This window comes from Chanos chanos, chromosome 8, assembly GCF_902362185.1.
Source record: "Chanos chanos chromosome 8, fChaCha1.1, whole genome shotgun sequence".
Lineage (NCBI taxonomy): Eukaryota > Metazoa > Chordata > Actinopteri > Gonorynchiformes > Chanidae > Chanos > Chanos chanos.
The window spans coordinates 39493741-39513204 of record NC_044502.1 but is presented as its reverse complement, the minus strand read 5'-3'; the positions used below and the strand labels follow the sequence as shown (position 1 = coordinate 39513204).

General features: G+C 44.2%; 1 protein-coding gene across 4 annotated transcripts in view; it reads left to right on the top strand.

Annotated features, from left to right (window-relative positions):
• Window positions 1-19464, top strand: part of ptprub (protein tyrosine phosphatase receptor type Ub) — a 135111-nt gene that overhangs the window by 90372 nt on the left and 25275 nt on the right. For all 4 annotated transcript variants that reach the window (XM_030781236.1, XM_030781235.1, XM_030781233.1 and 1 more), the window contains exons 8-14: window positions 2790-3107; window positions 4914-5023; window positions 7068-7269; window positions 10167-10269; window positions 10514-10787; window positions 15066-15102; window positions 18494-18632. In XM_030781236.1, coding sequence (XP_030637096.1) covers window positions 2790-3107; window positions 4914-5023; window positions 7068-7269; window positions 10167-10269; window positions 10514-10787; window positions 15066-15102; window positions 18494-18632 — 1183 coding nt within the window. The remainder of the gene's footprint in view (window positions 1-2789; window positions 3108-4913; window positions 5024-7067; window positions 7270-10166; window positions 10270-10513; window positions 10788-15065; window positions 15103-18493; window positions 18633-19464) is intronic.

Sequence of the window (19464 nt, the reverse complement as noted above, 5' to 3'; positions counted from 1 at the left end):
TATCTGTGAGAAACTTATATTTATTATGCAATAATTATTCCCATTGCTGCATATGTATTAGGGTCCTGTAATGTGCTTGTGTTGTTATGCAGAAAATGTTAGTTTCCACGTATCGTGTGGAAAAGGACCATTTGTTTCAGGTAGTTTGTTTCAGAGCAGCTCATTATCAGTTTTATGGTAGTGCGATGGATGCTGTTGGGACCCTGAGGTGATTTTTCGTCTGAAGAAAGAGCGAGCGTTGCCGAAATGAGTGATGACATGACTGGGCTGTTGCTTGCTGAAGCTGAAGATTGCCTTCCTTACTCTGGCATGTGGCCCCTGGTACTGACCTATATAGGAGATGAGAGCTGGCAACGTCCCTACGGGTGCCATAAAAACCGGGGAACAGGCTGTGGAACACTGGCTACTTGGGTTGTGGTGAGCGGGCAGGTGTGCCTGATGAGGCATTGCTGTGATTATGAGTAGGACCCTGGTAGGCCAGCTTGAGGCTCCAGTGAGTAAATCAAGGGTGGGATGAGACTGCAGACAGAACTGTCACAGATGGGCTCACAGATGGACCTCCACCTGCTGCTGGGTCAGCCAGGCTTTCCTCAGAAGAACTTGTGGAGAACCTCTTAGCAAAAGCTCTGTGCTGTGTCTGCTGGCACATGAGCTGGACTGAAAGAATTCCCTTTGGCATCAGGAGAGTGATACCAAGTATTTTTCACTCCCTCACCAGTTAATTGACTTTGTGTAATGTGTCCTCAGTAAGAGTTTTACTCTTAACGAAGAAGTACTGCAAAGTAATGCATGTTCAGTCACATGATATGTTCTATTTACATAGACTCTTCATTCACTTAACTCAAAAGGCTTACATTGAAATGCTTTGTGTCTTAACTGTGACTTTTGATTACTGTCGTAGCACCTGAAGTGTCATTCCAGTCCCTCCATCACAGTGGGAGTTCTCTACCAAATCCTGTTTGGTTATAGCTAGGCCCTCGCTAACATACTCAACTGGGCATGAATACACCACACTGGCCAAGGGTAACTTCATGCATTACAATTACCTGGAGTAATAAGGCAGAAATTGTCCCAGTTGGTCGTACACCTGCCCTGAGGAATTAGCATTCTCTGCTGAGCCATAAGCCGAACTCAATGGGCAACAGTCCATCTCAGAGGCAAGCCAGCGAGTAAGCTCTGATAGCGAACCAAGCTTGGCATGTAGACAAAGACTCCAAACTGGGTTAAAGGAAGTGGACTGGCACAAAAGCCCACTTTGAGATCTTCAATTAGCACTCTGTTGACTCTCTGATTGTGTTTTCAAGAGGGTGCCAATCAATAGCTCCCATTTGTTTGGTTTTAGCTAATAATCAATAGCCCCACTAAGACAATGCAGGTACAGTTTATGTAGCTTTTCCTGTTTGGACTAATATACTCCACATTAAGTGCTTTTTTGTGGAAGGGGTTGGGCGGTGGGGTTTTTTATTTTCTTTCTTTTTTTTTCTGGTGTCCCCACTGAGTCACCCTTGAGTGTACCTTAGAGAAATTCAGAAATTCATCTATGTCTGATTGTGGAGGCGTAGGTAATAGAGCAGTGCTTTTCTTAGGATCATAAGAATGGAAACTGTACTTATTACTTTGAGAAATGAGCCACAGAGTTGGTGAATTCGATCTTTAAAGGGCATGTACTCCTTTTGAACTTTAACTACAAGCACACGTCCCCAGAGTACACTAACAGTCTGTACCTAGAGGCCAGCTGAGGAATTAAGACCTTGGCCAGTAACCTTACACTTACTCAGAAATTGTGTACTCCATATCTCCTTTATCATTCCCTCACATTCAGGGCCATTAGTCATAAATTCCCATTAAAGGAACAAAGCAATCTAATAGATTATGTGAAAATATAGTTTGACAAAAAGGCATTGATTGTGTGAATAATGAGCCATGGCAAATGCACCCATTGATAGCAGACTGAGGTGTCCTTGGCTCACCCCCTTGGTTGCCTTGGATGTATCTCTTTTTCGGGAGACACAGGGGTGCCTGTGCTCCGAGGGACAGTGGCCCTCTGTATCTGCCCATCTTCTGTTCAGTAGGGGAGAGATGAGACAGATAAGGTTGCTGCACTTCCAGCTGAAGAAAGATAGGTTTAACCCAACAGTAACCACACCCTAGCCTCTGCTTCCTAAAAATAGACAAGCAGTCAAACAGAGCTAGCAATAAAGATGTCTTGCAAAAACTGAATGTCCTTGGACAAGGTGTGTGTGTGTGTGTGTGTGTTTTTTTTTTTGTTGTTTTTTTTATGGTATTGTGGCCTGTGGCATGGAGCACAAGAGACCACTTGATCTTCACAGTGACACAGATGTATGAATTGGTAGGCAAGTGATAGGGAGAGGTAGACAGGAAGGCAGAGAGAGAGGAGAGAGACTCACAAGCCTGTCTTATTAATTACTGTAATTTGTCTGAGCTTTAAGGTTGCTGGCAGGAGGCTTTTGACTTATATGCCCCTGTCAGGCCATTGCAATGCCACCTAGCTGTGATCAGAAGAGTAACAGACACCTTTCGTCTGTCATAACCCTTTTTAGTCACGCTGCAGCTCGGACGTGGCAGGTATTGTTGAATAGTGATGTGAGAGGCTTGTCAGCTCAAAAAAGACACATGAACAAGAGAATAATATGTTAATTTTTTTTGTTCCTGATCTTCTCTTTGCTTAATCCTCTCTTGTTTCTTTCTTTCTTGCTCTCCTCTTCCCCTCTCTCTCTCTCTCTCTCTCCCTCTCTCTCTCTCTCTCCCTCTCTCTCATTTTTTTTCAGAGCCCATGCGGGCATTGCGAGGTCTGAGAGCTTCAGAGATCCAGTCACGTCAACTGACGTTGCAGTGGGAGACTCTGGCCTTTAATCTGACACGCTGCCACACCTACTCTGTGTCCTTGTGCTATCGCTATGCCACAGCAGGGGGCGGCGACGGGCACAACACCACTGTGAGGGAGTGCCTAGCAGTGGAGCATAATGCTTCTCGTTTCACACTGAGAGATCTACCCCCCTATCATACCATCCATGTGCGCCTGGCCCTCACTAACACGGAGGGGAAGAAGGAGGGTCGAGAGGTCACCTTCCAAACAGAGGAAGACAGTGAGTCACGCGGGTCGATGGTTGCATGTCCATTTAGGCCATTTGTAAAATGGTTCTTATTTATAGTTGGGTTTCAGCGTTTGATGTGTTTCGTAGAATTCAAAATATTCAAGTACTGAATCGCTCGTCATTCGTAAAAAGCTACTTCGGGTGAAATTGATGAAAAAAAAGGCTTCGACAAATACGGTTCAGTTTGACAGTCAGAAATGACAGAAAAGGAAATGCTCAAATGACCCCACTGGATCAATATGAGACAGCTGTTCTGCACTAAACCAGTCTCACCAATCTGAATCCACCCTAGGTGAAATGAAAAGGACCGACAGGGGAGAATTGGCCTCATTAAGCAATGTGAATGCTTCCAGCTGTGTTTTGATAGATTCTCTTTAGCGCTACATCTAAGAGTTAGTTTATAGCAGTTCAGTCTACGGCTGAGTGCGTCAGCACAAGTTTTCACAAAAACCATTCAGGCTCATCTACCTCATCTCTGAAACAAAAGTAAAAGAGTGACTGTAATATTCAAGAGTAAGCATCTGTACAATGAGCAAGCTTAGTTTTCAGTGAATGATAAAAAAAAAATTATTATTTCAAACGTATAGCACTGAGCCGAAGGCAAGAGATTTTGTGCTTATATTTGCGCGGCGCCCCACCATCACAGCATGCATATTCCTGACTGAAGGACAAAACAATTCTTCCATAAAAAAAAGGAAAACATAAGCGTTTTATCCTCTCTCAGATGAGAGACAGTGAGAGAGAGAGAGAGGAAGAGCGAGAGAGAAAGAGAGACGAGACGCTTCAATTATCAACAAGCTTCAATCAGCAACTATTTTTTCCCATAGCCTGTCACAACAGAAAGTGTTAGAGTCAGCTCTTCGTCACGGTTTGCACAAGCGGTGTTGGTTTAGCCCCTGGTCATCTCTCTTTCCCTTTCTCCCTTTCTCCCCCCTCTCTCTCTCCCTCCATCCTCCAACTCCAAACTCTCCCATGAGTGAACAAGGATTTCTGTCGACTTAGAGACAGAGCATAAATGGCTGTAGAAACATCCGGCTGTGCATATCTCAGCAGCCGCCATGAATGTCATAAATTCTCTCTCACTTCGCTCCAGCCACGTCGTCACATTCGGGCCTGACAACGTTCAGCACCCAGGCGTCTATGTTAATGAACTTCAACCAGTAGAAAGCTGCTAAATAAAGATTCCCACTATCAGCTATGAAAGCTGCTTTGCCACTCTGTCATGTAGGCTCTTCATTCCCTATGCCAAGTGTGTGTGTGTGTGTGTGTGTGTGGAGGCTCTATAAACATGCAAGCCATGTTTCTAAGAGTGTGAAGCATCTCCACAGCTCAAGCTTTGTCATATTGGCAATTCTCTCGTTTATAGTTCTGGATTTGTCTGGTTCTCTGCCACTGCTGTTCCTCTCAGAGAGGAGCCCTATCTGCTGTGGTTTCAAATAGCCGTGTAATGAGAAGTGGATTGACCCCCTCGTAAGATTAGACGACCCTTTTTCTTTTCTTTTTCTAGCTTTCATCAGCTTTTGTCCCTCTCTCTGTTCTTAAGATGGCTCTCTGTCAGCTATTAACTGTCTTCATTGCTTCAGACTGTTCTTTGTAGACTGAAGCCTTCGGTCCTTCAGTGTTAGTTGGGTTTTAGAGCAATGTTGTGCATTGTACTTATATCTAAGCACTAAAATGGAGGTTGACCTGAGACAGACATAAAGAATTGACTCCATTGTATCATCAGTGGGTGTTTGACACCATGGGATTAGTGGCTCTAATTCTCTAACCCGGATTTCCTACGTTGATTTCTCATAGTTCCTGGTGGCATTGCTGCTGAGTCTTTGACCTTCACTCCTCTGGAAGACATGATCTTTCTGAAGTGGGAGGAGCCACTAGAACCCAATGGTCTTATTACACAATATGAGGTAAGTGCTGATTGTCTCTGCCAGCATTCTGAGTGCACATTTTCATAACTGATAAGTCCTCTAACATTCCATGTTGTGTGTTATTGCTTGTAATTGTTCTCATTTCCATAGCTGTTTATGGAGAAGTTTTGGAATTAATAGTTTACTGATTGGTCCACTTAGTTCTGAGAGGCTTTAGGATTTTTATTAGCATTTTTTTTGGCCTACTGTGCCATCTTGCTTGTGCCCTCAGGCCCAAGGATGGCTTCAGCTTCTGTTTGGTCCCCACTACACTATTCAGCTATGCTGTAAGCAAAAGAGAGCTCTTAATCAGACTCGATGGTTGAATCTACATTCTAAGAATTCTACAAAATGAGGTTGTTTTTGCTGTCAAAGGAACTTGATCTTCTAACAGGACAGAAAGTACAAATGAAGCATTTTCAGCAGAAAAAAAACTAACATAATAAATTCCACTGCAGTTGTTTCACAAGGCTTCGCAAGACTGATCGCTATGCAGTGGGTTTCATAGCAACTGACTCATGCCTTTGTCCAGCATTGTTGCTAGACCTGCGTGATTCATAATGAAACATGAGTTTCGGGTTTAGAGCAGGATAATAGACATATTTGCAAATAACAAGACGCTGCGCTAAAATGTTATTCACTGTACATCATACGCTTTTGTGGTCATGCTAATGCCTTCAGAATGACCTCAGTAACTTCTGTGCTCCTTTTTGTTCCTGGTCTGGCTGAACTTTTTTTTTTGAACTTTTTTTATGAGTGTGCTTTGTACTGATGGAAGGTTTGGCCAGGTTGCGTGGGTGGAATTCCTGTAGCTTTCTGGTACCTAGCATCTGTCTCATTGCTTTGCTGATGACAGTTATAGAGCAGAGTGTTAGGGCTGTCTCTAAGAACTATCAGGCTGTTTTTGTGGTTTCGCCACCTGCCACGTTGTCACACACGTCCTCGCCGTAACCGGGGCTCCGTCTCTCGTCCTGTCGCTGCAGTCTCACCTTTCAAGAAGAAGTCGCTTGAGTTTGTGAAATGGATACGGCTTCAGAATAAGCCGTTTAGACCGTCTCCATTTAGCATCTCATGTGTCTTCCTGCAGCAGTGTGTTTTTCAATGGCTTGGACCTACTACAGAACATTGGTTTAGGATTTTTTGATTTTATTTTATTTTATTCTTTTTTATAACAACCTAGCACACCTCTTCTTCACCAGCGTTTCCCTGCCAGCGTTGTCCCCAAGATGTTATAAAATGGGATTTGAGGTTGGACATATAAAGTGGAGGCTGGGTGTGATTACCTTTTTTTTTTTTTTTTATCGTCGGACGCCCTGATCTCTCAAAGCAACGGGAGACAGAGCTTTAGATGACGTGCAGAGAAATCCTCTTCATTTCTTTCAGATTAAAGCATTGACCACTTTCTCTAAGCTCCATCGACCAGGGCCGCCCGCGCCGAGGCTTGGAGGTCCTCTTTCCTTTTTCTTCTGCTGCTATTATCTGCGCTTTACATTAACGGAGCATAAAGAGCTGAGTGTGGAGGCATTGAATGCCTTTAAATCCTGCCTTCACACTTATCAGGCACAAACAGGCTTTATGATGCCTCTCTCAGAGTAATCTGCAAAAGCCCTCTGGTGTGGACCGAAGCACCGACGAATATATATGTACACACGCACACACATGTATACACACACATCTAGTCTTCTTGCCAATGACCTATTAGAACAGGGGTGTGAAAGTTTAGAGATGCTCTAAAATGTCTCCACATGTCCAATGAATCTTTCATATTTCACATTTTATTTTATGTTGTTGAACTATGTTGAACTATGTGGAAATAAAATAATAAAAACATACATATATACATACATGCATACATATATATGTATATGTATATATGTGTGTGTGTGTGTGTGTCTGTGTGTGTGTGTGTGTGTGTGTGTGTGTGAGAATAACAAATCTCTTGAAAGTCACATCTGAATGAATCGGTAGAAGGAAAAACACAGTCTATGATTTGTGACACTCTGTAGCGTGGCTCTCTGAGTGAGTGTAATGTCTCTAATTACAGATTAGCTACCAGAGCATTGAGTCATCTGACCCTGGCATCAACGTTCCTGGCCCACGCCGCACAGTCTCCAAACTGCGTAACGAGACCTACCACATGTTTTCCAACCTGCACCCAGGAACCACCTATCTCATCTCTGTCCGCGCACGCACAGCCAAGGGCTTTGGACAGACTGCCCTCACAGAGATCACCACCAACATCTCTGGTAATTGGTCAGAGATTGGGTCGGAGTGTGTGTATGAGATTGTTTGCGTGTGCTGATGTGTGTACGTGTGCTTGTGTGTGTGCGCGCGCGTGCGTTCGTGTGTGTGTGTGTGTGTGTGTGTGTTTGTGCATACTGATATTCACACATGCATGAATATGTGTGTGAAGCCTAAGTAGAGCAGAATAGAACTTTTGGGTCTGTGCTCACATGATTCAAACAGCCTTTTAATTTACATTAATCATCAATCGGATTCAGTGTGAGAGACATACTTGAAAGGGGTGGGGGGTTGAGTTCTTAGAATGGGCCCCACAGAGCTATCTGGAGATAGAGCTATCTGTCTTTTATGGAGACGTAATGCCTCCAAGCTGGTTTAAATAAACTCAGTACAAAGTGTGTCTGCATTTGATAAGTATGCCAGGTGAGTTCTGTAGGAGTAAGCAATACAATTCAAAAAGCCTCAGTCAAATGAGCAGATGTCTCTGCCATCTTGTCACCTTATTATATATGTACAGAAAGTAAATGCTCCTGTTGAAAGATAGTTCTGACGGAAAGAAAAAAAAAACAGAAAAGCTTTTTGATATCACACCGTGGAGAAAATACATATGTGAGCAGGGTTTTTGTCTCTTACCATCCATAACAGGTGTTGAACTCCAAGTGCGTAACGAAATGTTTGGATCCTATTGATGTCAGTCGGGGTGTGCGCGCGTGTGTGTGTGTGTGTGTGTGCATGTGTATATGTGTGTGTGTGTGTGTGTGTGTGTCAGTCTGCGAGATGAAGCATTCATATGGGGGTGTGCATGGTTGAGTGACTGTAAATTGTACTGACTCAGAGCAGATGCTCAGAATAGAATAAGTCCTTCAAGAACATCATTACAATTTTTTACATTTCCCTCAAAAGGACTGACACCACCGTCACTGTGAAGCTCCACAGTTCAGACGCTCAGAATAACACCATATGCTACAATCAGCCATGCAAGGCGTTAGATAAAGCAGAATTTCACTCCCAACATTTCACTGTAATACTAGGCATCTCCAGGACAGCGGTCTCTCCCTGGTGCCATCCCGCAAATTTATTACTTATGATAGAAATTCATCTCAGAGTTTCTCTCGTTTTTAATATTGCATGTTTCTCTTGTCGAAAGGAAATACGTTATTCGATAAGAATCCATAATGCCCTTGTTTTCTCTCTGTCTGTCTGTCTCTCTCTCTCTCTCTGGAGTGTGTTAGTCTCTGAATGCGCTGGAGTGGATGTGGGCTCTTTAATTATGGATTTACAGCTCAATCACTGTGCGGGAGCTGAGGGGCAGACAGAGACCTGGCATAAAGCCAAGTATGAGAGAACCCTCTGAGGCCTCATAGCTCACGTGCAGATACTCCCTGCTATCATAGAGCCTGTATATGACACCTTAGAAATTGAACTGAGAGAGAGAGAGAGAGAATGAGCAGGTATGTGTGTGTGTGTGTGTGTGTGTGTGTGTGTGTGTGTGTGTTTATGTGCTTGCGGATATGTCTGTGTTTGTGTTTTGTTTGTGGTTGTGTGTGCTCATGCATACCTGAGTGTTCGACTGAGGAGACTGAAGACAAGCTGTAAATGCCCAAAATGTAATAACGCCAAAAATGTGGTAACTTATTACATTTTGGGCTAGGTTGTTCCATTTTGGTCTTGGTGTAGAGAACCAGATTGAAATAACTGCCAATGTGTAGTAAAACGTAATGTAATAAAACCAGTAGTATAATAATTGGCCACTAACTCAATAAAATCATGAACCAATAATGTCGTAACATTTGGTCTCTGCACCAAGTCCAAACAGTAACAACCTTCTCATAATATTAATAAGTTATTACATTTTGGGTCATTGTTACATCTTGGGCCTCTATACCAAGCCCAGCATGTAATAAACTGCCTTAAATATAATACGTTATTACACCAGGCCAAAATGTAATAACCTGCCCAAATTGTACTAAGTTATTACATTTTCAGGCTTCACACAAGGCGTCTGTCTTGAAAGAACTGATACCATTAAGAGGCTCATTTTAATTGAAGCTCAGTCTTGCGGCTGCAATTCTCTGGACCGGCATTTAATGCCATAATCATTGATTTCTCAATAATTGTTTGCCTTTCCTTCCTACCTCTACCCGACTAGCAATATTAAAAGAAAACGCCATTACTCAGCAGAGGGCTCTCACGGGGGAGCCACCATCCCTCACGTCTCTCTAAATGAGAATTTCCCCCGTGTCACCATTACTTTCCTGCTTTTTCTCTGCAAGAGTCTAGTCGCGCTCTGACCGTGTGCACAGCTGTGGATACCTTTGAATGTGCTAGTCCAGGTTTGTAAAGATACGAGTGTCCGGTTTACGATGTAGTTTGGTTAGACTGTGATCCAGACGGAATGGAGACGTCGTGCTACATGCCAGTGCAGTCATTTCCAGATAAACTGTAGGGCAGTCACAGTCAAGGATGAAGTCCAGCAGTTGCATTCCCTAACTATAAACCTGCAATTTGATTGATTTTAAGCTGAAAATGGATTGTTTTGAACCAACAATATATACTGACCAGTGTTTACGTGCTTTCTGTAACAACTGAGTACCTTTCCTTGTGAAATCAACCCAGATTATATAATTATATAATTATATTTTCTCACTTGGTGAATTACAGATATTCCTCGTCAGTCTTGCTTATCACTGATGATGAATATGTCTAGGAAAATTATTTTGTCTGTGTGTGTGGGGGGGAAACAAGACAAATGTGAGTTAAGTTGGTGAATAATCCCCAGTTTGAGTATGTATTTTTGCTTTCATCTTTTCCTCCCTCTCTCTCTCTCTCTCTCTCTCTCTCTCTCTCTCTCTCTCTCTCTCACTCTCTCTCTCTCTCTCTCTCTCTCTCTCTTTCTTTGAAGCTCCTACATTTGACTATGGGGACATGCCCTCTCCACTGAGTGAAACAGAGAACACTATCACTGTTCTACTGCGTCCCGCCCAGGGAAGAGGAGCCCCTGTCAGGTTAGGCTCATGCTACACTCTGTATAGTATAGCAAAATTTCTCTCAGTGAACAACACTGCCATAGGCATCGCTCAATATTTAATGATGTACACATAGCTTTATAGTGCTTGTGTGTCATGACAGCCTGTAGCTCAACCATTGTATTTTCAGTTTTCAATTTGACTAAATGTTTTAGCATTTCATACACACCGGAAGACCAAATGGCATTTTAAATGTTCGTCTTTAATCTGTGCACGTGTCCAGTGCATATCAGGTTGTGGTGGAGGAGGAGACAGGAAGGAAGGTGAAAAGAGAGTTGGGTCCCCAGGAGTGTTTTCCAGTGCCTACGTCACACGGTGAAGCCCAGGCCAGAGGAGCTCTCCATTACTACACAGCTGAACTTCCTCCCAGCAGCCTGCCCGAGGCCGCACCGTTTACCGTGGGCGACAACCACACCTACAACGGCTACTGGAACCCGCCTCTCGACCCACGAAAAAATTACCTCATCTACTTCCAGGCCATGAGCAACTTCAGAGGGGTAAGTACCACTCAGTGTGTCGGTGATTGGGTTGAATATGGTGTTGGTATACTAATATACAACCCTGCACATAATAAAGGCCAGAAATCAGGGAACACAGATGTAGACATCTCACTTAAACTCTGTCTGATGTGTATGTGCAAAGCTTGGGCACAACGCGGTGGAAACGTGTTGTATGCCTATAGAATGCCTGTCTTTGGATTCTCACATAATTTGCACTTCATCTAAGTCTACCGTCCAGTAAAGCTTCACTCAGTTTAGATAAGATTTCTCTCTTCTGCCATTTCTTCTTTCAAATATATACCGTTGTCTTATATCATGAGTCTGATGGACAGTTTCAAGAGCTTAATCTTAAAATGACTCCCTTTACGCACTTACACGCAGAGATCTGTTCTGTGTGCAAGCTGAGCATAAATTAGCGGCATTAAGTACGTCCTGCGGGGAACCCTTCAGTTCTGAAGGAACTACAAAAGAACTACGTTATCCCACGTCCTGTCCTCCGTAATATCAGCACCATTCCCTCCAATCTCATTCTGCCTCAGTGAGTCCAGATGAGTTCAGAGTCATCTCACGCTGCGAGCTCTGGGAGTTTGGCGCGTAACGGCGGATCCCGCCTCACGCCGCCAGTCTACAAAGACAGCGAAACCAGTACCCGTCCGGTCAGCAAGAAGAGAGTGACCGTCTTCGCCGAACACTGATTATCTGCTATACCCGATGAGATGGGGCTAATTGGGCACAGGTGCAGAAGATCAGAAATACATAATTGGCGGTTTATGCTATTAGCGAAGGGCCGTTTGGAAGGGAAAATACGATGGACTGCGGTGACGGCGTGAGGCTAAAATTAGACGCGGGCAAACGAGTCTGAGTCCCGCCTCGGCGTGAAAATCTATTGGATGAAATTCTGTTTCTCTGAGATGAGGTTCTAGCGGGCAAGGAAAAGAGCAGCCAGGTTAGCCCCACACAGGGCATTATGGTAAATCAGCCCTTCCAGCTGGTTTCCACACTGGTCGGCACCAGAGGCTCACCGCAGCATGTAGCCCACACAGACCAGTTAATAAGATGGGGGGGGGGGATTAGTTGGGGAGGACTGGCTTTACTGGCAGATAGGATTAGGGTTCGTTGAGGGGGGCTGGCAGTAAGCCCCGTGTTCGTGTGACCCACAGTGAGTCAGGCACTGTGCCTGCTGATGCTGCTGCTTGACACCTCCAGCCCTGCCAGCTCCGTGACGCTAGCCCAACGCCAGCTTTCCCCTCGTGGGGACGTCTGGCCCCTCAGAGACCGCGCTATCGGCAAACAGGAAGCACACAGTTCTCAAATTCATTAGTCTAATCTTTTAATTGCCACAGGAGAGTAAGCGAGAAAAAAAAAAAAAAAAAAAAAAAAAAACCAGAAAAAGGAACACAAACACAGACACTCAAACACACACAGGAAAAAATCTGTGCGTAAACAACGTTAGCAAGCTTAGCCGTCTTTTTAATTTATGAAACCATTTTCTATTCTCCATCAGTGAGATTTGACAGCTTTAAATGAAGCGTACTGTGCGTCCTACCAGACTCAGGGATGTGCTATTGACTTGCAGCTCAATTTAGGAAAAGCGGAAGAGAAGGGTTTTTTTTTTTTTTTTTTTTAATGCTTTGTCTGCCTTTGACGCCAGCAAACGAGCTTTGCTCTCTGTCTGAAACTTTCCGTTATTGCTCTACTTCAGTTTCCCCCCACCTGTGAGTGTGTGGGCCATGTTAGCTCAGTGAACACCTTTGGACAGGACTGTAGAGAGACAGAGTTGAACTCGGTGGTAGTGAATAACTCAAAGGGTTTTAGACAGCCTTTGCTCCGGACTCAACTGTTAATGGCCTGCTATAATAGTACATTTCTCCTCCCAGCTGAGACCTTACTGGACTTTGCAGTAAAAGCCGACTGAAAGTGCATGTGACAGCTGAAGCACAGTAATTCTTTTCTTTTTTTCTTTTTCTTTTTTTTTTTTTTCTTTTTCTTTTTTTTTCTCTTTATTTCCCTCCCACTTTCTAACTGTGTGTCTTTGGAAAGAACTCGCACGAAACACCTCTGGGGTTCACTGATTTACTCCATCGACCTTTTCTCAAATCTACATTTTGTTCACTGTTCTCTCGTGGTCCAATAACTTCCATAAAGCCTGCCAACTCAGAGGTAACCAACATTTAGCCAGGTTAGGGAACCATCCAATCCGAATGCGTGGCTATTTGACACATTTGGATTTTTCAGTGGTTTAAGTCTTGATACATTTATACATTGCTAACATCCAGGATACGCTTCATTTCTGAGACATTTGATATTCATATGTGAATTAAGGATCTGAGCAATATAAGTATGTTTTTGACATGACAATTCCCTTCGGTCTGTTTGGTATGCCACCAAAATTGTAATATTCACTTTGAGTACTAATCACATAAAAAGCTTTGAAGTCTGAAGGCCTATTCTACTCCATGCATCATTAAAAAACTAAAATTTTAGAAATCTCTCTTTTCCTCTCTCTCTCTTTCTCTCGTTTTTTTTTCTTCTTCTCCCTGTGTCTGTGTTCCTTCTTAACAACTATAATCCTAGCCTCAGTCAGTATCTTCCCCCTCACACACACACATACTCACACACTCACATACTCACACACACTCACACACACACACACACACTCACACTCACACACATGCGCACACACACACACACACACACACACTTTTTTAGCAAGGCTGACCTGCTGTTGCCCCAGACAGCAGCTGTCCTGGCATGCAGAGCGCCAAGTCTGAGGCGGTCAAGAAGCCGCAGCACCGGGGTGCCCCTCCTGCCCAGCAGCCTCCCACTCCCTAATGAACTCCACTCATTACTGCCTGGTACCTTGGCACCTCAAGATGGATGGCTAGAACTGCAATCCATCATCTCTCTGCTGTTTCCACCAAAAGCCCCCCCCCCCCCCCCTCCACTCCCACCCCCCACCTCCTCCTCCTCCGCTCGCCTGTTTTAAGCCAAGTGTGCTTTCTAATAAGTCCTCTCCTTCCTGTCCTGGTTAAATATAGAGCTCATAACTCATTTACTTAGACTTGAGTTTGCTGACAGATCCCGTTTCCCAAAGCCGGGCATGACCGTTCCTGTGAATTTGATTAAACAGAGGAAGTGGGTTTAAGCTTTGTGGCTGCGTGTGTATGATCAAAGCTCAGAGGCTTCCTCTCCCGACTGTCACTCTAGACCTCCGTTATTGACTGCCGCTGATGGCCCTGTGCTATCTGCTCCCTTGCTTTGACTGGGGAGGATCGGATCTATGCACTAAAGAACCAGGCCCTCTGGCTACATTCTGTGCTAGCCGCTCTAAAACTTTATCCCTTTGATGGGTTCTCACAGGAAAGAATATATAGGATTGCTGTGACAGACTTGCATTTTAAACGAAACCTGGCAGCGTAGATAAAGACAAGGAAGCCATAAAGCCCGGACTGGCCTGAAGGACTTATGAGTTTGTGTGTTTGTGTCCTTGCTCGCATGTGTGTGTGTGTGTGTGTGTGTGTGTGTTTCTCCGGGCCCGTTTTGTACGTGATCAAAAAAAAAAAAAAAAAAAAAAGAACAGCGCAACGTTAAGAGAAGCTGTAAGAGTAAGAGTAAGTCGGCTCGAAATGGATTTTCAATTAAAAAAAGAAAAAGCAATTTAGCTGCAGTTTGAGGAGAGTGCTCTCACTCCTTTTCCGGATGGGGAGATTTGCATAATTGTCCCATAATGCTTGAATTAGCATCTGTAAATCTTAATATGATAATGCATCTCCCCGTTGAAGTGCCGGGTCGAAATTGGATTACGGTCTTGGATCTCATTAGTGTTATTTGACAAAGGTCCTTTTCATAACACTGAGATGTCATCACATGAAAATTCAGGCAAATTAAATCCTTTTTATATTTGTCGGCTGGTGGGAAGCCTGTCTCTCAGTCCCTATCTCCTTTTGTTTTCTTCTATATCTCTCTTTCTTTACAATACATGTTTTAATCTCCTATATTACATATACACACGTTCACACACACACACATACACACAATCCCAGATTAAAAAAAAAAGATTACTGTTTTTAAAAACCGTTTAACTTCACCTTTTTAACAGGTGAAGCTGTTGAGATGTTTAAAAATGGCACCAGCCGCTAGCCGTGCTATCAGATATCAGGCGATGTTATGTCTGCAGTTGTGGAATAAAGCCGCTTCTGATATCACCACTCTGTCTGTCTCTTTCTCTCTCTCTGTCTTTCTCTCTCTCTCTCTCTCTCTCTCTCTTTCCCATAGGAGACCAGGATAAATTGCATCCGTATTGCCCGTAAAGGTAAGTGGGCATTCCTTTAACCATCCTATCCTTCTCATAGTATCTGTAGGGGCTCAGTCCAGTGCTGGATATATGACTGTTCCACTCATAAAGGCCAGTTGCTAGGCCTTCAGATCCTTGCTCAGGTCCGTCTAAGCCGGGTTAGAATGAGCAAAGCCCTGATATGGGTCACTGGTTAATCCAAAATGTGAGCTCGGTCACTACCTTTTCTCCAAGCTTGCCCTTATTCCCACCAGAGCAGTCAAGCAGCTCTAGATTTCCTGGGGGTGGGGGGGGGGGGGGGGGGGGGGGGGGAGTGAAGCGGAGGGGTTGCTCTATAGCTCAGAGAAGATGTCTGTTTCCGCGGATCTGTTCTCATTCAAAACCTCGTGCCCCCCTGTCATTCCCACCTCTCCATCTGACAAAAGGCCAGCAAACAGTGTGCGAGGATGGGTCAGGCTTTCATCATGCTTGTTTTGGGCATTGACACTGGATGAAGGCGATATCAAAGCGACCACACTTGTTTGAGGGCAGCGAGCGGTGTAGGCATGCAGCGTGTGGCTGATGCAGAGGGGAAAAGAAAAAAGAGAGAGACAGAAAGATCCGTTCTGGAGGCCTGTCTGGTAAAGAGAGGACCCTTCACATCAAACGGGCTCTGATGCAGCCACCTGTGTCCATCAGTACCAACAGAATCCCAAGTCTCTTTTCCACTCTTTTTCCCCTCAGAGAAAACATGAAACCCCCCCCCCCCCCCCCCCCCCCCCCCCCAAGTGCTGAATTTTCATACAGATGCCAGCACAGACACACGTTTTCTCTTTTGAGTTCTGTCAGACAGCAGCGTAGGGAAGTCCATAAGTATATTTATCGCTGTGGCGTAGCAGCCGGAGTCGAGACTATACCAGCCAAACTGACTTGGCGGGGTGAAGGGGCCTCTTTTTTGGGACTGAATAATGAAGGTGACGGAGCTCCTCTGAAGCATGAAGCCAGAGAGGCAAGAGCAGCCATTTTAGATGTTGTCTCTTCCTCCATCTGTTCTCTGCTGACACCCAGTTGGGCTGTGATTAATTACACCTCAACATATTGATGAACAGAACACAGCTTTCTCCTCCTCCTCCTCCTCCTCCTCCTCCTCCTTCTCCTCCTTCGTCTCTCTCTCGCTCTGTCTCTTTACAGGATGAATGAACAAACAAACAAATGTCACCTTAAAAAGAAATCAAATCACCAATTAAAATCAGGCAAAAATGAATTAATTTAAAAACATTCCAAAAAAAAAGAAGATTCTGTTTTTGCATGGCTACAGAAAAAACCCAGGTGGTCAGGTATGTTTTAAACTAAAGGATGTTTGCCTTATAGGCGGGTGCATTTCCCCCAAGTCAGTTCGGTGAGACAGATTCAGTCAGCTCCTAAAATGGTTCAATTTGTCATTTGAAGTATTAAACATGCTCTGATGAAGAATCCCCCCCCCCCCCAACATTTGGTCCTGTTAATGTGCTAAAAACAGAGAAAAGCGTAGATAACCAAGCCTTGATTCCCATTTCCACTTGTAGGTGACAGTTTAATTATCAGTCCCTCAACAGTCTTCACAGAACAATAGACTTTCATTTCTTCCCTTAAGTGCCAATTTCCACTTTTGGGCACCCAGCAGGTGCACAGATTAATCTGGAAACAAATTTCACGCCTGTGTTTGGCTTAACTTATATTCATATAGCAAATGTGGCAAGAGAATAGTATCTACTCGGACATGCAGGTAACTTAAATTGATGTTTCCCATGCCCAATTTACACACTAACCATGCTTTTATACCTCATCTAATGGCAGTATTTGCATCACTAAGTAGTACAATCTCAAAGTTTAGCGCAAGATCTTTCACACTTTAAAGAAAAAAAACAAAAGGTTTTAACTTTCCATTTTTGATTTTAGATTGCAGGTTGATGTGAGGTTTCAAATGTTCTACCAAGCGAAAACAATCCCTTGTTCTGTATTGTGAATGCGTTCGTTTTGTTGCTCACCAGTAAAAGTTCCTCACTGTGAGAGACTAGAAAGTGTTGCTAAAATGCCCTTGGCTACAGATGGAGGAGGGCACAAGCCATGCCTGAGTCCTCTCTGTACTGCCCCAGATCCCTCTCCATCCCCTGGCCCTTATTTTTAGCCGTGGCCTCTCGCGAAGCCCTAAAGCAGGCCTCTTTCCTCAGGCCTGAACTGACTTTCTCTTCCAAACAGGTTAGCCTCTTTGGTTCTGAGGCCACGTACGCCTGGAGGAAACACGCTGCTCTCAGAAAGTAGACCAGTGGCCCTGTGTGACAAGACAAAGGGACTGACTCCCAATGCATATTTGCATAAGTATAGAGCATTTAGCCGGTGTGCAAAGTAACCCGCTATTACGGCAATAACCCATTCAGGACTTCATAATGGACTAGAGGGCACCTGAAAATTACACTCTGTTCCCGTTTTCCCTACACCATATGCTTCCTTCCATTGTTTATGGTTTTCATTTGAGATTTGAAGTGATTTAAACGCTCTCTAATGACATATTTTGAGAGCTTCACCGACAATAGCGGCATGCGTTTCTTTACCACTAATTGAAGTTTTGGTGTTTACGCCAAAAAGATGTGTTAGAGTGACTGCTTTGCATACATATGATTCTTCCCCTTGCCTGGAAATGACATGCATTTCTCACGCGGAGTATGGATTGCATGACAGCTCTCAATGGTGTCAGAATCTCTGTTTCGCTCTGTCCCCGCACTGAATTAGAAGGGTCCATAAAACTTTTACAGATGTATTATGTTTTGTATCGAATGACATACGCACAGCAATTCACCCAGCGATTCCTCTAGTCTTTTTACCACCGTCTAGGTAAGGCAAGGTCATAACGTTGATGAGGTCAGAATAATCCGCCACTCTCTGAGTCACTGTTGGACGCAGCCTCATTGTTTACTGTTCGATCATGCGGTCTGGCTCTTCCGTGTGAATGAGTACCATTCTCCCCTGTAGAGATTCTCCGTGTGATGCGACCTCTTGCACCGCTCTGCCACAAAAGACAGGTTGGAGGATAAATAGTCATTAGGGTATGGTCGATGCTGAGGAGGCGGACACACGCAATGCCAGCATTGTGATGTGAAACGTCTGGCTTTGGCTGCAGGAGATTGAAATAGTCTTTGACAACAAAAGATCTGTCTTTTACGCCTAAGTGTCTCGGTCTCTCTCTCTCTCTCTCTCTCTCTCTCTTTCAGTGTCCTCCCTCTTTGTCTAGCTGTTCTCTTTTTTTTTCTTTATCTGCCACACTTTTATTGCTTTTTTGACCTGATTTAAATTTTCCCTTTCTAGGCTTATGCTCATACTATGTGTGTGTGTGTGTGTGTGTGTGTGTGTGTGTACATGTGTGTGTCTGTGTGTATGTGTGTGTGTTCCTCAGCGGCGTGTAAGGACCACAGGCGTGCCCTGGAGGTGTCTCAACGCTCAGAAGAGATGGGGCTGATTCTGGGAGTGTGTGCTGGTGGACTGGTGGTTCTCATTCTTCTGCTGGGAGCCATCATCATCATCATAAAGAAAGGGTAAATGCACAAGGAACGCCATCTCCGGCCCCATACTGTTCCATGCCAGCATGTTTTTTGCCCCTGAACCAAAAAATCATGTGCATTCTGCGTATGCACCTCCGCTAATGTATCCACGTAACTTCAGATCTTTTTCAGTCTCTCAGACATGAAAATTTGATAAATGTGAGCCCAGATGTTTGTTTTGGCTTTGCCTGAAAGTGAGAACAAACCCTCCTGTAACACAGCAGAATGTGGATACATTTTTGGAAGAATATTAACATGGTGGTTCAGCAAGGACACCCTCCCCCCTCACACACACACACACACACACACACACACACACATGTACGCACACACAATGTAAAAGAGAGAACACATGGGTTTTCATCTACAGAGATTATCTGAGTGTGAAATATTTAATCAGGTCTGGATGCAATTCAATTACTCAGTTAATTACGCTCTTCGGGGTGGCGGGCTGACCCGTAAATGAGGCGGTAATTGGGAGGGAAAAGGTGTGCTTCTAGAGATAATTAGCCCTCCCCCATTAAAGGTCTCCACCTAGACATTGAGAACAGATATGTGGGCTTTAAGTTCCCTTGTGGACCATTGCCCATAGCAACCATCCAAGAATGTCACCTCGCCTTGTACTTTCAACATAGCAACTCCTAGAAGCTTCAAGAATTTTCACTATTACTTTTCTCCTGAAAATATAGACCATACACTTAGTTCCAGGCATTGTAGTAGGTGCTGAAAGACGCAGAGTCATTTGTACTGCTCAGTTGTTTTTGACTTGTTTTAAGGGCCTGTTGATTTCTGATATTCGTCCAACCTGTGTTTCGAAGACGTAAGG